This window comes from Aphelocoma coerulescens (genome assembly GCF_041296385.1).
Source record: "Aphelocoma coerulescens isolate FSJ_1873_10779 chromosome Z unlocalized genomic scaffold, UR_Acoe_1.0 ChrZ, whole genome shotgun sequence".
Classification (NCBI taxonomy): domain Eukaryota; kingdom Metazoa; phylum Chordata; class Aves; order Passeriformes; family Corvidae; genus Aphelocoma; species Aphelocoma coerulescens.
In genome coordinates this window covers 43,493,565-43,510,888 of record NW_027184085.1, presented here as the reverse complement: position 1 = coordinate 43,510,888, position 17,324 = coordinate 43,493,565, and the positions used below count along the sequence as shown (strand labels likewise).

Genomic DNA, 17,324 nt, shown 5'->3' with positions numbered 1-17,324 from the left:
CTTAGTTTGAGTACAGTTGTAAGTCCAAGATAAATTTTCTAACTTGATTATTGCATGTTAGTTGACTCTCTGTAAAATCTTGGCAGCCGACCCAGTTATACTCTCAGCAGTAACACTGAGATTTTGCATAGAGTTTACAAGAATCAAAAAGGCCTTGGCTCTCTTCTGACAGTTTTGAGTAATCTGACAGTTGCCAAGTATAGTTTCAGGTCTCTACTACATTAGAGGACAAAAGAAAAAGTTGGATTTATACCTAAGTTCTTTGTGCCTAAGAACTCAGCATCAGAAATAAGCATACAAATGTCCTATACCGATTTACTTTTCTACAAATTATAGTTAGAAATGTGTTTATAGAGTATATTTATATTGCATATTGCTATGTAAATATTTTGCATAAATGGGAAAGAATAATAATATCCTATAATAATTATATGCAGTAGCATATAGAGAGATACAAATCGAATAGATATTTTATACCTAGGTGCAATTAAACATAATTAACTCAAACTACATCTAGTCTGTATCAGTATTCAGAAATGTCAAATATAAGACAATATATATATAAACTCTGTTGATTTATTGTGACAGAGAATACTTGGCAAGATTATTAATTTTAAAATGCTATACCCCTTTATCTAAAGTCTGCTATATGTGTTTGCTGTATTCTAGGTTACTAAAACCAGAAAAAAAACCCTTCTGTATTTCATCAGCTTTGAAAATGGCAGTCATATGTCTTGGGGAGGAGGATTACATATTATTTATATCACACATTATGACTTTCCTCCATCCTTCTGAGTAAATGAAGAATTTATTTCTGCTTGAAATTCCCAGATAGACTTTTTCTTTTTGATCCTATTAGTATGACCTTTTAAGTGATTTGAAAGTCCCTAAGTAACACATGTCCCAAGCTTTAGCTAATAATACGAAAGATGTTCAGTAAGCCTTTTTGCAAGGAGACTACATATTTATAATTTTGTTGTTGTTTATGCCAGTTTTTACTCTTCTTGAAATAAATAATACATCACGCATTGCCTGGAATTTTAAATGGACTGATACCTATATATATAAAAGTCCTGTTGACTTAAATGACGTTTGTGCTCCTTAGGAGAACTGATAGCAAAATGTCCTGACAAAACTTCTTTTTAGAGAGTGATGTAAAACCGTTGTTTGGAAATACACTGGAGGTATCTTCTGATGACATGTAAATAGGTTTCTAGGCAGCATATGTTCCAGGGTCCACAACTTCAATACTCCATCACCTCATTACAATCACTACAGACTCTTTACACTTTGGGGCCAGAGGAATTCTTCACTTCTAATATAGGAATTCAGACTGAAGGGAAGAATCTGGAACCACACAGAAAACACCCCAGGAGCTAGTGTGTTGCTCAGAAACCACGGAGAGCTCAGGAATTTAAGCAGATGACTCCATTGATTCCCTGTCCTACATGTCTGAAGCTCTGTAGCAGGCATGGTGGCCATCCAGTGCTGATGGATATCTCCAGAAGGGTCCAGAACTGCTACAGCAAACCAGGAATCTGGAATTTAGGGAGTAGTAGGTGAACGAGGACCCATAAAGCTGATGTTAATTTTTGTTTCAGACTTTTCTAAGCCATATTATCTTACAAGATTTTGCATGTGTTCCAAACCTGAGTAAACCTGTCTTCAGTATTGCAGAACTTTTGGCAGAATTTTGACATAAGTCATTAACCTTTTGGAAATACCATGTAAAGTCCACAGCAGATAAAGACTAAACTTGGAACTAGCCATGTATTTATTTAATCATCTGTATTTTTAATCAAGTAGCATGGTGATTTTGCATGTGGCATTAAACAGGTATTTTAAGGCCATAGGTAAGTTAATTTTTACTATTTTAGGCAATTGTTATGGAGGGTTTTTTAAATACATTTTGCAGCTTGCAGATTACTAAACAATGCCTTCTGAAGTGTAGTTGTTGTTTGTTTTACTTCCGTCTAAATGACATCCACGAGACCAGTAGTGATATGTAATGGAGAGCAGCATTATTTCTGATTTGCTGACCTGTGAATGATCTGAAGTTGGAAAGAATATCTGTCTCCTGCTGTAAAGTAGACAAGGGCACAGACAAGGCCCAGCTACCCAATTCCTAACGTTTGTTGTTTCTTCAAAGACATGCTACAACAGCTTTTGAAGCATTCTCTTGACACACAGGACAACATTCTCTTTCACACACTTTCTAGGGATTTCCTAAACACTTATTTCTTAAACTGGGAATAGAAAGAAAGGGAACTGAGAAAGTGGGAGGAAGAGGCTTGTGTGCTCTTATATATGATACGCTAAAGGAGAAGGAAGAAACTTGCTCTCTTCCTACATCATAATTGCACAACTAGCAACAAAGTAAATGCAGTACAAAGCCCTATATGTACAGGTATTGAGAGTATAGAGGGAATAATAGCAGAAAGGTTCAAAGTATAACATTTTTAGCAGGGAAAAAGGAAAATAAATAGGTGTGCATTCCTGTTGTAGGTAGTGACAATGGTACAGTTTGTAAAGGTGAGATACAGATAAAAGATACAGCTCTTAAAGGCAAGCTGAGCTCCCAGAATGAGCCAAGTAACTTCTCTGCCAGTTACTGCTAAGGGCTGGGGACAAATGCTTGTGATAAATATTAAGGTTCTGTAGAACACATTTATTTTCATAAAAATATTGGAAGACATAAGGTAATAAGAAATGGATGAATGTTACAGCAGTTGCCAGAAGTCACTGTATTTAAGATGTTAAGTAAAAGCAGTGCTCCTGTTTGCACTTGTTTCTTTTCACACTGTGTTCTTTATATGAGGGATTGGTTCATGTGATTGAAAGCCTCCCTGTAGAATATGAATAAATCTTTCAATAAAGATGTTTGCATAGAGTCAATGAACAGAGAAGTAGAAGCCTCCGAATAGCTTTTCAGCTGGTAAAACTTAAAATGTTTTACAAATAGATAGTGTATTGATTAACTCAGTAATATAATAAATTACTGTTTAATCTTTGCATCTGACATACTATGTATCTAGCTAATGTTAATAATCAATTTTGTTATATATGACATACATTATGTATGTATTTATATAAATGTGATATGGGAAGAATCTGGGAGACTCTCAGTTGTGTCTATGAAATATATATAAAAGTCTCTCACTCTTTAAATTCTGAGTGATGGCAGACAACAAAGAAGCTTGGGATTAGTGAGATCCAAGGAAGCTTATGAGAAGGGCTAAAAATAACACGTGGCACGTTCACCTGAAAAGCATTATGTAAAAAAAAAAAAAAAAAAAAAAACAAACTTTATTTGTAAATGTAATTTTTCATTATTTTAAGCATAGATATTCAAACTATCACAGGAATCTAAGTCTCTTACTCAAAACTGTGTAGATAAAAATCAGCTTTGAGCTGAGAAACACTTAAATCTTACAACATATCTTAAATAATTTCAGCATATAAAATGTCTTTCACACAGCCATTCAGAATTAGTATTATGCACTTCTTCATGCAGTAATAGAATTTGTGGCAGAAGAGAAATCTTTTAGTTTAAAAGTAAACAAAGCTAGTTTTAAGCAAATTTTAAGGTCCTGGAGAAATCTGTTTACAAGAAGAATACTGATTTGTAAATCCAAGCAATGGAAGCTCCTAAGTTCATAGGCCAGTGAAAATTAATGTTGTTTCTTCTCCTTTGACTAATTTTGAGCTAAAATAATGTACTACAATTGTATTCTAAGGTATTGTTTTCTTACATGTCATGTAAGAAAACAATGTGATTCAGTTAATAGCAAACGTAGCTTAAAAGATTTGTTTCTTGGTTTTGTTTACTTTGGCTAACAACACTGTGTGGAGGACTTACGCATCTGCTCTTTAAAGCATAAATAAGGCATTACAAGTATATTTAAAAGCTGTCTCTAAGACACAATGATATTATGCTCCAAAACTTTTTTCTTACATTTTAGTTTTCAAAGATGCTTGAAATTAAATCTAGTACATGTAATGCTTTGTTTTAGAAACAGATATTCTCCCAGAGAATTCAAAACCACTTCATCTCTAAAACAAATAATAAAGAGCTTGTGATCTCTGTTTTCTGATAAAGGTTCTCTGAGCATTCTCTGTGAGTTGAAACTTTAGGAACGTCAAAACTATTTTCAAAACAATATTTAAATCCACATATTTCCAATCAATTGAAAAAAAGAAAAAAGGGTGAGGTGAGGGAAGCTGTTACTAGATAACATCTAGGCGGCATAGTAAGAGACAATAATGTTGCATATTTACTCATTATAAGTTTCAGCTAGCTAAATTATGCTCTTTTTTTGCTACATTTTTGTTGTGCTTCAGAGAGTAAAATGTAGATTAAAATGACAAATGCTGCATGCAGTACTCTATGAAAATAATATGATAATGCTTCAACAGCTCAGGTCCTCGTCCCATTAAAATTTGAATAATGAGTTGAACCAAATGCTAGTCTGTGCCCAGACTAAATACTTTGCTTTGGAGCTTTCATTTTCTAGTATTTAATACGAAAAGCAAGCTGCTTAGAATCATAGAATGATTTAGCTTGAAAAAGACTTTTGCACAGGCACAGCTGTTTGCACAGTCTCTGTATAGTTTCATGATGCATATATAATACAAGATGTGGTATTTTCTTTTAATTATGTATTTTCATGACTACTATTTCAAAAACTTAATTGGAATACACCTCATTAATATTCTGAAGTTGTAGGCAAAAAGTATGTATACAACATACTATAGTCATATATAATAGTCTCAACAGTTTTTAGATTATCTCAGATACTGAATTACAGTTTCTGAGTATTTATAACAACTTAAAATTCTTCATTCTTTCAGAGCTCAAGAGCTGTATCTTTTCAAAATACTACCCTGTATGATGTATTATTTTAAGCTATTCTAATCAGACATGAAAACACAATAATGTTTCATTTTATACCATTTCATTCTTATTATTTATATTTCTCACTGCATTTGGTCACATGAAACCTATTAAAGTAATAAATATCAATGTAAAAAAAAAAGAAAGTGAAAAAGAGTAGCATTTAAATGTAGACAGCCAGAAGAAAAGACCCACTCCCATTCTGTTCCTCAAGAATAATCAATTATTTTCTAATTGAGGCAAACATTTTGGCTCTCAAATTCTTGACTTTGGTAAATGGTTTAATCTGAGGTTAATAAAAATAATTATCCTTCACTTAATTAGAATAGTGTCCATTCTTACATCATTACTTTTTTGCAGGCTATGACCTTTTTCCTTTGATCAGCTATTAAAATATCTTTTTATTTCAGACTTAGGGTAAAAGAAAACACAGTGCTGAACATTGAAAGGACTCAATGAACCAGTTTTGTCCATATGAGACTTAAATTGTGGGATTCAAGTTGCTCTTTATTCAGGCTTCTTTGAGAAAAATATTATTTGATATATTTACAACAGCATATCAAATTAGGATAATGATGCAACTCTTCATCCAAATTAGTGGCAAAAAAGGAAAGAGATTTATGTTTTAACATCCTACTCTTTACTTCAGTCACTTTCATATAACCTTCCCTAAGTTACATTGCATTTCTTTGTTGTGAAGAGTGCAGGTGTATATTCATGTTTTGTAAAATCGTTCCCCTATTGCCAAGGTTTCTCAGGAGAAGATAATTACATATCCTTGGTTTCACTAGTTGTTAAAGATTGCTGATGCATTTCTTTTTGAGAAAGTGACACAGAATCCCAGGCAATTCTAAATTGTCTCTTTAGAATAATAAAGAGACAATTCGGACTACTGCAAACACCATGGTCCAAATGGTATCAGGCATAAGGTATCTGTCAGTGTCTCATAAAGGTCTGGTTTGGATTCATATCACAGTAGAAAAATGAAGTGAAATAAGAGTCAAATGCTGTATATTCAAGAAAGAAAAAGAAAGTATTGCAGTTGCTAGTTTTGATAAGAGTATCTTGTCCTCTCCTTCAGTTTGCTTGGAACCATGGGATTACATATCCTTCTGCTGGTGCTCGCTCCTACCACCATACAGAGAAAGTGAGAGGGAAGAACTGAGGCTAGCTAAGCAAGAGTAAAGCCCAACAGGAAGCAGATTTTCCTTTGTGAGGCCTTTCACTTCCCAGATGTTTCCAGTGCCAGAAGACCCCAAGAACACTTCGTACCAGCCACCATCATTAAATGTCACTTAAATACTAGAGATACGCTCTTACTATGCTGACTCACATAGCTCTTCCGCTTATGATGTGGATCCTATAACTTACTTGTAAGAAAATTAACAAAAGGAAAGTTCTGTGTCTTCATTTACAAAACTGTTTTGATGTTGCTTACCTCCAGAAAATGGCATAAATTTACATACAGAGTATTTTCAGTTTTAAATGAAACTTCATTCTTTCAGATCAGCAAGACTGGAGTACACGTTTCCTTATGTGTATTTACTGCCACCAGATGTCACTGTGTAGATGAATAACTGATGACTTCTTCCCTTTTTTAGCTTTTTTTCCCATTTGATTTAATCAAGTATGATTTCCAAAAAGATGAGCCAATTAGAAATAAGCATGGTTGGTGTGAAAAAGTTAAGAAAGGTAAGTATGTATTTTAATAGGATATTATGGCATATTGATTTTAATAAAAATACTTCAGAGAGTTGTTTCAAGGAACGTTGCTATTGTGTTACTGCAATTTACCGAATCAACTATTACTCTTTGCTCTGAAAAAAAAGCAATATGATTTTCGATCTCAGATAAAACAGCATTAAACACATCAGTGCTGATCTCAGAAGCACTCAGGAGATCCTTGGATATATTCACAGAGCAGAAGAGTTATGCTCAAAAGTGATGCTATGGTATTATCTTTCAAAATATACCTAGTGACATCTGTGTTTTTAAAGGAGACTAACATAAGGAAATGGTTGCCTAAGAGATCTACAGGAAGCACTGGTGGATTAGAGCAAATGCTTTTTGATGAGAGATTAAGTGTTTCTGACTACGTGATGTGATTCAGCTTAATAATTAAAAAAAACCCACCAACAAAACAAAACAACAAAAAAACAAAATTGCTTCCTTATGGCTGTCCTCAAAATATTTATCATGATTACAGAATCGTGATTACACAAATTTTTCAGACTGTTTATCAGATACTGGAGCATATATTGAACTGTGGGAAGGTAACAGCTGAAACTGAAGCTAGAGAAACTCATATTGAAGGTCCGGCAGACAGCTTTAATAGGGAGCTGAAACACAATTTTCAAAGGAGTTATGAGATTCTCTAACAGTTGGTAATCAAAGGTGGGCAATTTGAAGAAGATATGTCCCCAAAAGCTGAGACTTTATAGGAATTTATCTCTAGGGATGCCAGACTGACCTGTGAAGGGAACACGTGCTCTAATTAGACACTTGGTCTAATTTTTTTCCAACTACACCACTCAGTCTAATACAAAGTATTATCTCTGTCTATAATCTTTGTTTTTTCCATGTCTTATTTCTTCAGAGCATTATGGCTGCAATGATACTACCAGTGAACTAAATAGTTCCACTTTAAACATACCAGTTTATGAAAAAAAAAAAGGCACAGCTCTTTTTTAAGGAGGCAGTCTCAAATTAAAAATTGTGACTACTTTTGGAAGCATTTTGATATATTTTCATATTTATAATTCTTGTCTCTGATACAAAGTAATGTAACTATTAAGATTTATTGTTCAGAACTTGCTCCCAAAAAGGTTATTTAATACAATTGTTCCATGTTCTGCAAACACCTTGATACTCTACATGCATAACAGGATAACCCTTTCCTCTATGCTCCCTACGTTTTGAGGAAAAAAAATTGTATTAAAACTTCTATATTGTACTCCAAAAAGTAAACTGATGATGCTGTATCACTTAAGAAGTCACAGAATCATAGAATATTCTGAGTTAGAAGGGACCCAGAAGGATTAAGTCAAACTCTTTAAGTGAATGGCCCTCACAGGGATTAAACCTACAAACTCAGTGTTATTAACACCAGGCTCCAACCAACTGAGGTAATTTCAGTGTTCTCAGAACTTCTGAAAAGAGGCTAAATAGGGACATAATGCCTGGGTTGAACACCTACTTTTGATTAACAGTAATTTTTCATTAGGAAGCTGATGAAGCTGAGACTCATTGGAAATTCAGTAACGTGTGGGGAGTAAATTCAATATTAACTTGAATTGTGCACTTTCAGAGGATAATAAACTGCTAATGAGCTTAAAATTGACAGATGACCATTCTGGTAGAAACCTGATGAGTCACCAGGAAGAAATACAAGTGACTGTGAATTTGAGTGGACAATATTGTAAGTAATATTAATGTCAGGTACAGAAATGGCCAATGATGTTTTAGATTTATATTCTTTCAACTTCTCCATATAGGGGAGGCTGGTCTTCTGATTTCCAAAGTCAACGCGAAGAACCCCTTCTTTGGTTACGCTGGCAATAAAAGACACACAGAAAAGAAATTACTCTGTGAGGTATTTAAGAAGGGAGATCTTTATTTTAATACTGGAGATCTAATGGTTCAAGACCATGACAATTTTCTATATTTTTGGGACAGGATTGGAGATACCTTCAGGTATAATTATTGTTTCTTCTCGCATTTCTTCATTAAAGATATACAGAATAGAATAATGTGGTTATATTTGTTTTTGACTGGAACTATCCAATTTATTGGTATTGTGATGTAGTTTATAATGATTCTGAAGTGGATGAAAGGGGCTTAATTTTGTCACAAGTGTTCCTTAATTAATAGTCCTGTGGAGTTGAATGGCTCATTTTCAGAACAGTTTGTAGGAATTCCAGCTCTTTGAACACTTTTCAGTAAGCATATAACTAGTGATGCATTTGATGTGAGCAAGGAAGTTGGGTATTGGTGTTGAAAAAAATGTATCAAATAGTAGAGCTTGGTCACATTTGATACATTTATATACATGTAAAAAGCTTGGAAACAATTGTATTGATCTTCAATGTCCCCTACGTGTTCTAATACCCAGTAAGGTTTGAATTGCAACATTGTCTTCTGGTGATCCAATTCCAGTGTGACAAGTGTGAAAAAATTTGAGGTGGTGTTAGTCTGAAATGAATGGAGTTTCTACTAAAGTTAATGTTTTTTTAAAGCGGAGGTGTTATGGGATAAAATTATTTTTTCACACATTTTAGATGGAAAGGGGAGAATGTTGCCACTACAGAAGTTTCTGATGTCATTGTAATGTTGGACTTCATACAAGAAGCAAATGTTTATGGTGTGTCTGTGCCAGGTAAAAGCTTTAGTTACACGTTTTTCTTCTCCCAGGTTAGTTGTTAACCCTCATAACTCTTGTTATTTTGTGTTTCAAACATATGAATCATGTTTGATTGATTCATCTGTTTAATACCCAGCTAAAATGTAGATGCAGATAATGAAAATACCACTCGATTGTGAATGAGCCAGTAAATCATGCATTTTTTGTCTGCATGCAATGAGGAGTATTTTTGAAAATTTTCCATGCATAAATTTGTGATAGCTATATAACCTAAATTAAAATATAAAGGTTTATTAAATTCACATCTGTGGAAAATCTACACACGTGTCAAATAAAATACAACTTCAAAAATTAACTGTAATGTAACTCTAAAGGAAAATGTGTGAATACATTTTTCTATCTTATTTCACTTAGCCTCATAAAATAACTGTAAACAGCTAAGTTATGAAACCAAGAAGAAAGTGAAAAAGAATACAAAGAGAAAAATGAATTTGTAAGGAAAAAAATACACTAATTTCTTCTTAATAGGTTCTTTTCTTGTTATTTTTCATGAGATCATATGGGCTTGATTCTCATTCGTGCTAAATCTTTTTTAAAAATATATGCTAGGTCTCTCTGGGATAAATATACATTTCTGTATGGGAGACTGTTTGATGCTGTTCTTTGCGTTGGTGGCTAAAACAGTGTTGATAACTTAACAGTGCTTGGCTACCACTGACTGGAGCTTGCACAGATCCAAGGCTTTCTCTGTGCATGAAAATGCTGGGGACAGCAAGAACTTGGGAGCAGATGTAGATGGTACAGTGGTCAGAAACTGACTAAAGATATTCCATATCATATGATGCCATGCTTAGTTATTAAAGCTGGAGGAAACGAAGAGGATGAGAGGTTTGTGATTGTGGCATTTGTCTTCCCAAAAAAGTCCTACATTCTCTGCTTGAGGCCCTGCCATGGAGAAGGTAGCTGGACACCTACCTGATGATGGGAAATATTGAACGATACCCTGGTTTTGCTTTGCTTGTGCATGTATCTCTTCCTTTCCCTATTAAACTGCCATTACCTTAACCCTTGAGCCTTCCTTTCCTTCACTTCCCTTTCTGTCCCATGGAAGAAGGGATGGAACATGAAGCTGACTGGATGTTTGATTGTTGGCAAGGATAAACCCATCACAAAGTGATAAAGGAGTTTAAAATGAGAAAAAGTGTCACTTAGCTGTATTTTAAAGCCATACAATAAGAAAGATCATAGAAAGAAGACTGTCTGAAAATCAGACTCATAAGTATGAGAGACACTCATTTTCTATACAACACTTACCTGTTTACCTACTCAGTTTATCTGACTGTCTTGATAATTGCACTTAAAGATAAACAAATCAAGTTCCTTACAGATTTTGTAGCATTACCAAAAATTAAACCACAACAAAGATAAGGTTGGCAGAACATATCTGGTGTTACTAGTAGCTGATGGTTAAAGTGTGCAGTTACTTATGATAGCTGACGTTCATTGCTTTTACATTTTACCCATTTTGTTCTTTCCCAAAGATGCACAGTGCTCTCCTTTTCCAGACAAAACAGTACGAACTTTTAATCTCTCTCTCTGTTAATTCAGATCCACAGTTTTGAGAAAAGATACTGGCAGGAGAAAGAGACTAAAACAGAAATGAAGACATAATTGGCTAGTCCAGGAAAGAGGCTCATCACTCTTGTTTTTGAGAGAGGAATGTTGTTGATGTTAATCCACATTTATCAATTATATCAAGCATGGAACTCCATTTACTCTTAACCGCCACATTCATTTACAGCATCATTGCTTAACTGATCACTTGAATGATCTCCAAGTACATGTAATACCACATAAAATAGGAATGAGATCTTGCAGCTTTACTGAAACTCACAATGATATATGACTTGGTTTGTTAATGAACTACAGTACTTTTTTATATGGTGTATCACTACAGTGTCAACTTTACTGACGTTACAAAATTCTCATCTCTTCCTTTTGCACAGGTCATGAGGGAAAAGCTGGAATGGCTTCTCTTATTTTAAAGCACAATGCATCATTAGATTTGGAGCAGATGTATAAGCAAGTAGTGACCTATCTACCAAGTTATGCTTGTCCCCTATTCTTAAGGGTCCAGGTAAGCTGCATTATTGCACTGTGTGTACAAACATCTATATCATTTAAACACGGAGATGGCTAAGTGAATAACAAAAAGTCCTTTTTCATGTATCACTAGATTAGTTTTAAACCTGGTCCTATTTTCTGTTTTCATTAATGGAGTCCTGGAAAGGGATTACACAAAAAGTCAATAAATTTGCAGATTATGTTTAAATGGGAGAAATTGTACAAATGAGCAAGGACAGAGATCATGCAGAAGGATTTGGGGAGATCAGAACATGAGCATGGTGAAAGAAAAAGATTCAGATTTAAAATATGAACAATTGCACCAGAAGAAAAGAATCTAAAATCCATTTTATTCAGTGAAAATGAGAGAGAAATAGAGCTAAAGCAGGAGACAGTGACTGTGCACAATAAAATGAATGTTATTTTCTGTGTAACAATGACAGATGTTAAAGCAATTGAAAGGATACTAGATAAATTGGAAAGGTGAATAAAAAATGTATGTTATTGTTGTCACCATGGTAATCAACAAAGTCATCCTTATTTGTGCACTGCTTTGCTCTAGTAACTGTCCAGTTAGTGGGGAAAAATAGTCCCTGCCCCAAAGAGTGTAAAAATGTAAATACAATACAGTGGACTACATAGGGCTAGGAAAAAATGTATCAAAAGCATACAGTATTGATAATCATGATAAATGAAGTCTGATGAGCATTTTCTGGTGTTTTGCAAACATCATGATAAAGACAAACAGAAAAATGTTTCTGAATATGTTTATGAAGGAGTCCCCTATGTTTGGGGAGCAGATAAAAAACAGTCATTGTTTAAAGAGTGAAGGTAAGTTATGGAAGTTGTTGTCCTAGGCCACCCAGAGACTGAATACTGGTTCAGAATAAAGAGGGGAAACAAAAAATCTGTGAAAGACCTTGAAAGTGAAATATGTGTATATGTATCTATCAATCTATCTCATAAGTCCAGGAAGATATCTTTTGCAGCAACATTCAGATATGAGCAAGCAAGATTAGACTTGAGAATGTTGCAGTAGTCAGTTTGTGAAATTATGAGAATCTAGTCTAGATTTATTCCTGTACAGCTGTACAAAAAACCTTTATACTGGACAGAAGGAATCTGAATCTTGGTTATTGCATTGATATCAAGTATTTAGAATTTAAATTAAAATTTAAATGCCTTCATTACAGATTAATTACTGTTGGTACAGCTGTCATTAACCAAGAAAGAAGGTAGTGGGTAGAACTTTTGAGGGAAAAATACTGAAAACATATTAAGCTTGATCTGACATATAATCATATTTAGAAGATGTCAGAACATTTCTTAGACCAACCAGAGCACAGGTAGATAAAATCAGTAGGTATGCCTGGGGTAGATAAAATGGCTCTTTGACTTTTTTTTTTTGAATATAATACTTAATTTTTTGTATTCAGAGATGGTTTGGATATATATAAAAATATAAAGACAGAAGATAAGGTGATTGAGAGAGGTCATAAAGTTGGGCTGAGTATAGGTAGTCAGAATAGAGAAGACAGTCTCACTAGAGATGCCTCCCACTACTTTTTCAAGGGATACCATAGCACTGAAGCGGTCTGAAAACAAAATGAATGGTCAAGATCCATCTTTCTTTGGACCTGGCTGAATATCAGTATGGCTGATTTAGTATGTGATTCTTTCAACCCCTTTTTTAAGGTGACAGTAGTCACAGATATAGTGCATTTCTTGAGTTTTATCATTAAGGAGTTCTTGGTAGTAAGAGGTAGTAAGAAACTTTATGGTGTGTAGTTTCCTTTTATAATGTGCACAGTGAAGAAGATCGATTGTCTTGGGCATGCTGGGGCTACAGCACGTGTGCCACTACAGAGACACTGCACAGGGATGCAGAAAGAAATGGGCTCTAGCTTTTGTCATCCACATGTCTGGTGTGGGTCTGTAGCAGCACACAAGCTCCAGTTTTCCAGTACAATGAGAATAAACTTACAGCAAGTAAGACTTTGAAAAACAAATGTGAATGTGAGCAAAAGAAAAGTAGCTTCTTTTTCAATAATCTATCTTTCTCTCTGCTATAGGAAAAAATGGAAATGACGGGAACATTCAAACAACAAAAATTTCAACTTGTGGATGAAGGTTTTAATCCATCTACAATTACTGATCCTCTTTATTTCTTAGACAATTCTAAGAAAGCATATGTCTTGTTAACCAAAGAATTACATGAGATGATCTTGTCTGGGAAAATGAAGCTTTAATGAATTGACCAACTAATAGGCTGTTAAGGGACAGTCAACAAGCTATTGTATGAGAAAGCAATAAAATTCATCACCAGTATTTATACATAATTATCCAGAATAATGTTTTTTTATATTTGATATTTACATTCTGATATGTCTTATATCTTTACTTACTTGATCATTATTTTTCAGTAATCATTTTTTACCTCTTGAGACAAATTTCTAAGCAAATAACCTGTATAACTGAAATCTATTTTACATTAACTTTGGGATATAAATGCTGAATCTGATACTTTTTCTTAGTACTAAGTGAACACAAATGATACATGGTATGATATATGGTAAAAAAAGGATCAACATATAAACATATTGTGTCATATGTTGTGTCTACAGGGAGAAAATATGCCAGTAAGATTTTTTTTTTCTGTAGTTTACATACTTCTGAATATGTATTGTAAGAAGTAAAGGCTTGACAGTGGTTGGAACTAAAAAACTTTTCTGCAGAGGACTTTTCTGATGGGACATAAAAGAAACTGAAGCAGACAAAAGTGTTCCAAACAAATCCAAATACTAACATCACTGCTGAGCTTTTTTTCTGTCATAATCTGTGCTATTTCTTTTGTTAAACTGGCTGTTTGGACTGTCAGATTCTGAAGACAAAGCAAACTTTCGTGAAATGTTTAGCAACAGATCAACAACAGACAGAGAAAATCTGCACACTTAATGGGGAATTTCATTTATATAGCATAAAAAGAATTACTGCAGCACTTTGTTATGCATATTGATTAACAAAAAGCTGCCATACTCTTAGTAATGATTACTAGATATCATTATTTTATGAGAATAGAATATAGTTGAATTTTTAAAACACTAAATTTTATTATGTTCTAATAATTGCTTTTTCTAAGTTTTAAAATAAAGTATAAGATTATTTAAACCAAATACCATCCTGTCTCTGTTTAAGTCTGATTGCACAAAGTCTGTTTTCCAGCCTCTTTTGATACTTTTTGTGCCCAGTGCTGTCTTCTAATGCATCGTGATGCCTGCTTTGATCAGCCAGAAGGAGTATCAGGGAATACTGAAAGGGTGACTCTCTCCAGCACTGGGCATCCTAAGTCTCTCTCTTCCATCATAACAGTGGTGTGAAACTAGGTTCTCATGAATGAGTAGGATGTAGCACACTTTAAAAATAATTTTCTTGTGTCTTTCTACTTTTTTCATCTAGCAAGACATTAGAAGCTGTGTCAATTATTGAATCTTTGGTTGTCACTTTAACTGATTTTCTTAAAAACCCAAACCAAGGATGCAGTGAAAAATACGTGAGAATCATAGCTTACTTATGTTTTTGAATACAGTATTCCTTACAGGACCGACAGTATAAATAAGCAAATTTACAGTCTTGCAATTTAGAAAGCAGTGAGACGTAACAAATACTTACCCCAACATCATGCTTAATGGTAGATGTTAATGTAAAATACATAATGGAGAATGAAGATAATTGTTGCATAAAAATGGAAGGGGCTCACTGTGATCTAGCACGTCCTGAACAGTCCCCCTTTTTCTGTTTCTTTAGGCAGTGCCCAAATGGCTGGCTGTAGCTGAAAGCTGGGGCAGGGCACATTTGCCACTTACTGAGACAGATGGAAATGCCATTACCTAGTCAAGAACTGCAAAATTTAAGAATGAGGTATTTATTATAAAGGTAAACCCAACTTTGCATGTTAGGCTGTGATTTTGAGCAAAGGATTCATTGTTGAAATCAAAACTACTTTAACTCTTACATAGGTGTATACTTCAGGACCCCTTTTATTGCAACAATAAAAATTACATCCTTTCTATGGAAAATAATTATTTTCTGATTTTTTTTCCAATATGGCACTCTGACACGCACAGTATTATGTTTAATCTTGTAGTATAATACTGAAGAATTCAGTGAAATCAATTGCTTAGCTTTGGTAACATATTTACCACTTCTAAAATTTATTTAGCTTTATAATACTTTGACACTATATATGACTAGCAAAAAGGTTCTACCTCTTAAATGCAACAGAAATGAGAGGGGGAAGAAAGACATGAAAAAAGAAAACACTTTTCCCTTAAAAAAAACCAGAAAGAAACCTAAAAACTTGTTCATGAGTGTCACCATTTGGTTGCTTATTTTGTAAAGTATCTAAGATAAAGCAGATTGTTTCTGTGAACAGTGGTTGGGTGAGAGAAAGCACCAGAGAAAGAACAGAGTCTTTCATGCTCTGTCCACTACAGGATCAGCCAGCTGGTGTTTCCAAGCTCTTGGGTATGTTTTCAGTAACACTGGGAGTCTTCTAACACAGCTGCCTTGGGAGCCTACAAGCGTTTGTTTCCCAGCTGTGACCACTAGTGAAATACAGAATTCCAGCTACTCCCGTGTTTTCTGTAGTATAACCAAGACAATCTGGGCAATCTGCCTGTTTTCAAAGGCCAGTAAAATAGTTCTGTTCCATGCACTACCCCAAGAAATAGGATGTCTGTGACATCAAGAAAATAATACATAGGCTCTGAATTTCCTAAGGGGAAAACAGTATATTACTCTCAATCCAGTAGTTTTCTTTCCTTTAGCCAGTAGGTTGGGTGCCAGCAGATGCACTGAAGCATCTTGCAGCAAAATGTCACATTCCTCATGGATACCTAAGTTGTTGAACCAGCACTGCAGTTAGGAAGAATAATGATGGTGCTCATGTCAGACACCACAAAGGGTCTTCCTTTCAGAATGAAACAATATTAAGACTGACCTGTTCATTTCTTAACCTTACACAGAACAACATTTGGACTAGCTGAGGTCTGAGGGTTTGAGCATTGCTGCAAAATGATGCCCCAGTATTTGTCTGGGAAAACTAATTTCATGTAGTAGGTAGTAAAGAAGCAGATGAGGGGTGGCCAGGGTGTGGATGGAGAGTTGCACTACTAATCTCATGTATTAAAAACAGAAGTGAGAGAAAGATTAAAATAAATGAAGGTAATTATTTTTGAGATTTAATGTATATAAAGTTTTCCTCTGTGTTTAAGGAAGGTCAATGATGAAAGAAATGTTTATTAAAAAAAAAAAAAAAAAAAAGAGGCTGGCGTTACCGTGCAAAAAAGGTAATATTCTGAAAGTGTAAACACATACCCACTCTCTTGTCCTGGTGAATCTTGTACAGTTAGTACAGTTATAGTCTGTATTAATTTTCATAAGTCTTTCTCAGGATCCCCAGAAAACAGTGAAAAAATACAAGCAGATCATGGCCTGAATTTTATTATCCTCATCCGAGGCAGATAAATAGAGCTTTTTAAGAGAATTGTCATACCTATAACAGCCACCATAAAGAATGCATTTCAACTGACATACAAATTTCCCACAGATGGCATACAGAAAACATCTACTGCTGATTTTGCACCTTTTTTTTTTTTCCTGGAGGAAAAAAAAGAGGTAAAGGGAGGAGGAGCAGTCTTTCCTGCATTTTTTATATCTAAAAATACTGGATGGGTATGGGAGAAAAGAAAAAAAGTCACTCTTCTTAAAAAAAGAAAAAAGAAAAAAGTACATTTTCAGTAGACTGTCCCCAGCTTACAATGCAACTAGTAATTTGATGTGCATTATCACAGCAGAAATAATGACACATACCAGTATGTATAAAATTTATTGTCAAGATTAATTTAAAGAAAATAATATCTTTCAGTGTAATATCTGCTATCACAA

General features: G+C 34.3%; 1 protein-coding gene across 3 annotated transcripts in view; it reads left to right on the top strand.

Annotated features, from left to right (window-relative positions):
* Positions 1-14,453, top strand: part of SLC27A6 (solute carrier family 27 member 6) — a 36,989-nt gene extending 22,536 nt beyond the window's left edge. For all 3 annotated transcript variants that reach the window (XM_069002191.1, XM_069002192.1, XM_069002190.1), the window contains 5 exons: positions 6,496-6,586; positions 8,389-8,587; positions 9,172-9,269; positions 11,261-11,391; positions 13,451-14,453. In XM_069002191.1, the coding sequence (XP_068858292.1) occupies positions 6,496-6,586; positions 8,389-8,587; positions 9,172-9,269; positions 11,261-11,391; positions 13,451-13,627 (696 nt within the window). In that variant the 3' untranslated portion in view covers positions 13,628-14,453. The remainder of the gene's footprint in view (positions 1-6,495; positions 6,587-8,388; positions 8,588-9,171; positions 9,270-11,260; positions 11,392-13,450) is intronic.
* The last annotated feature ends 2,871 nt before the right edge of the window (positions 14,454-17,324 follow it).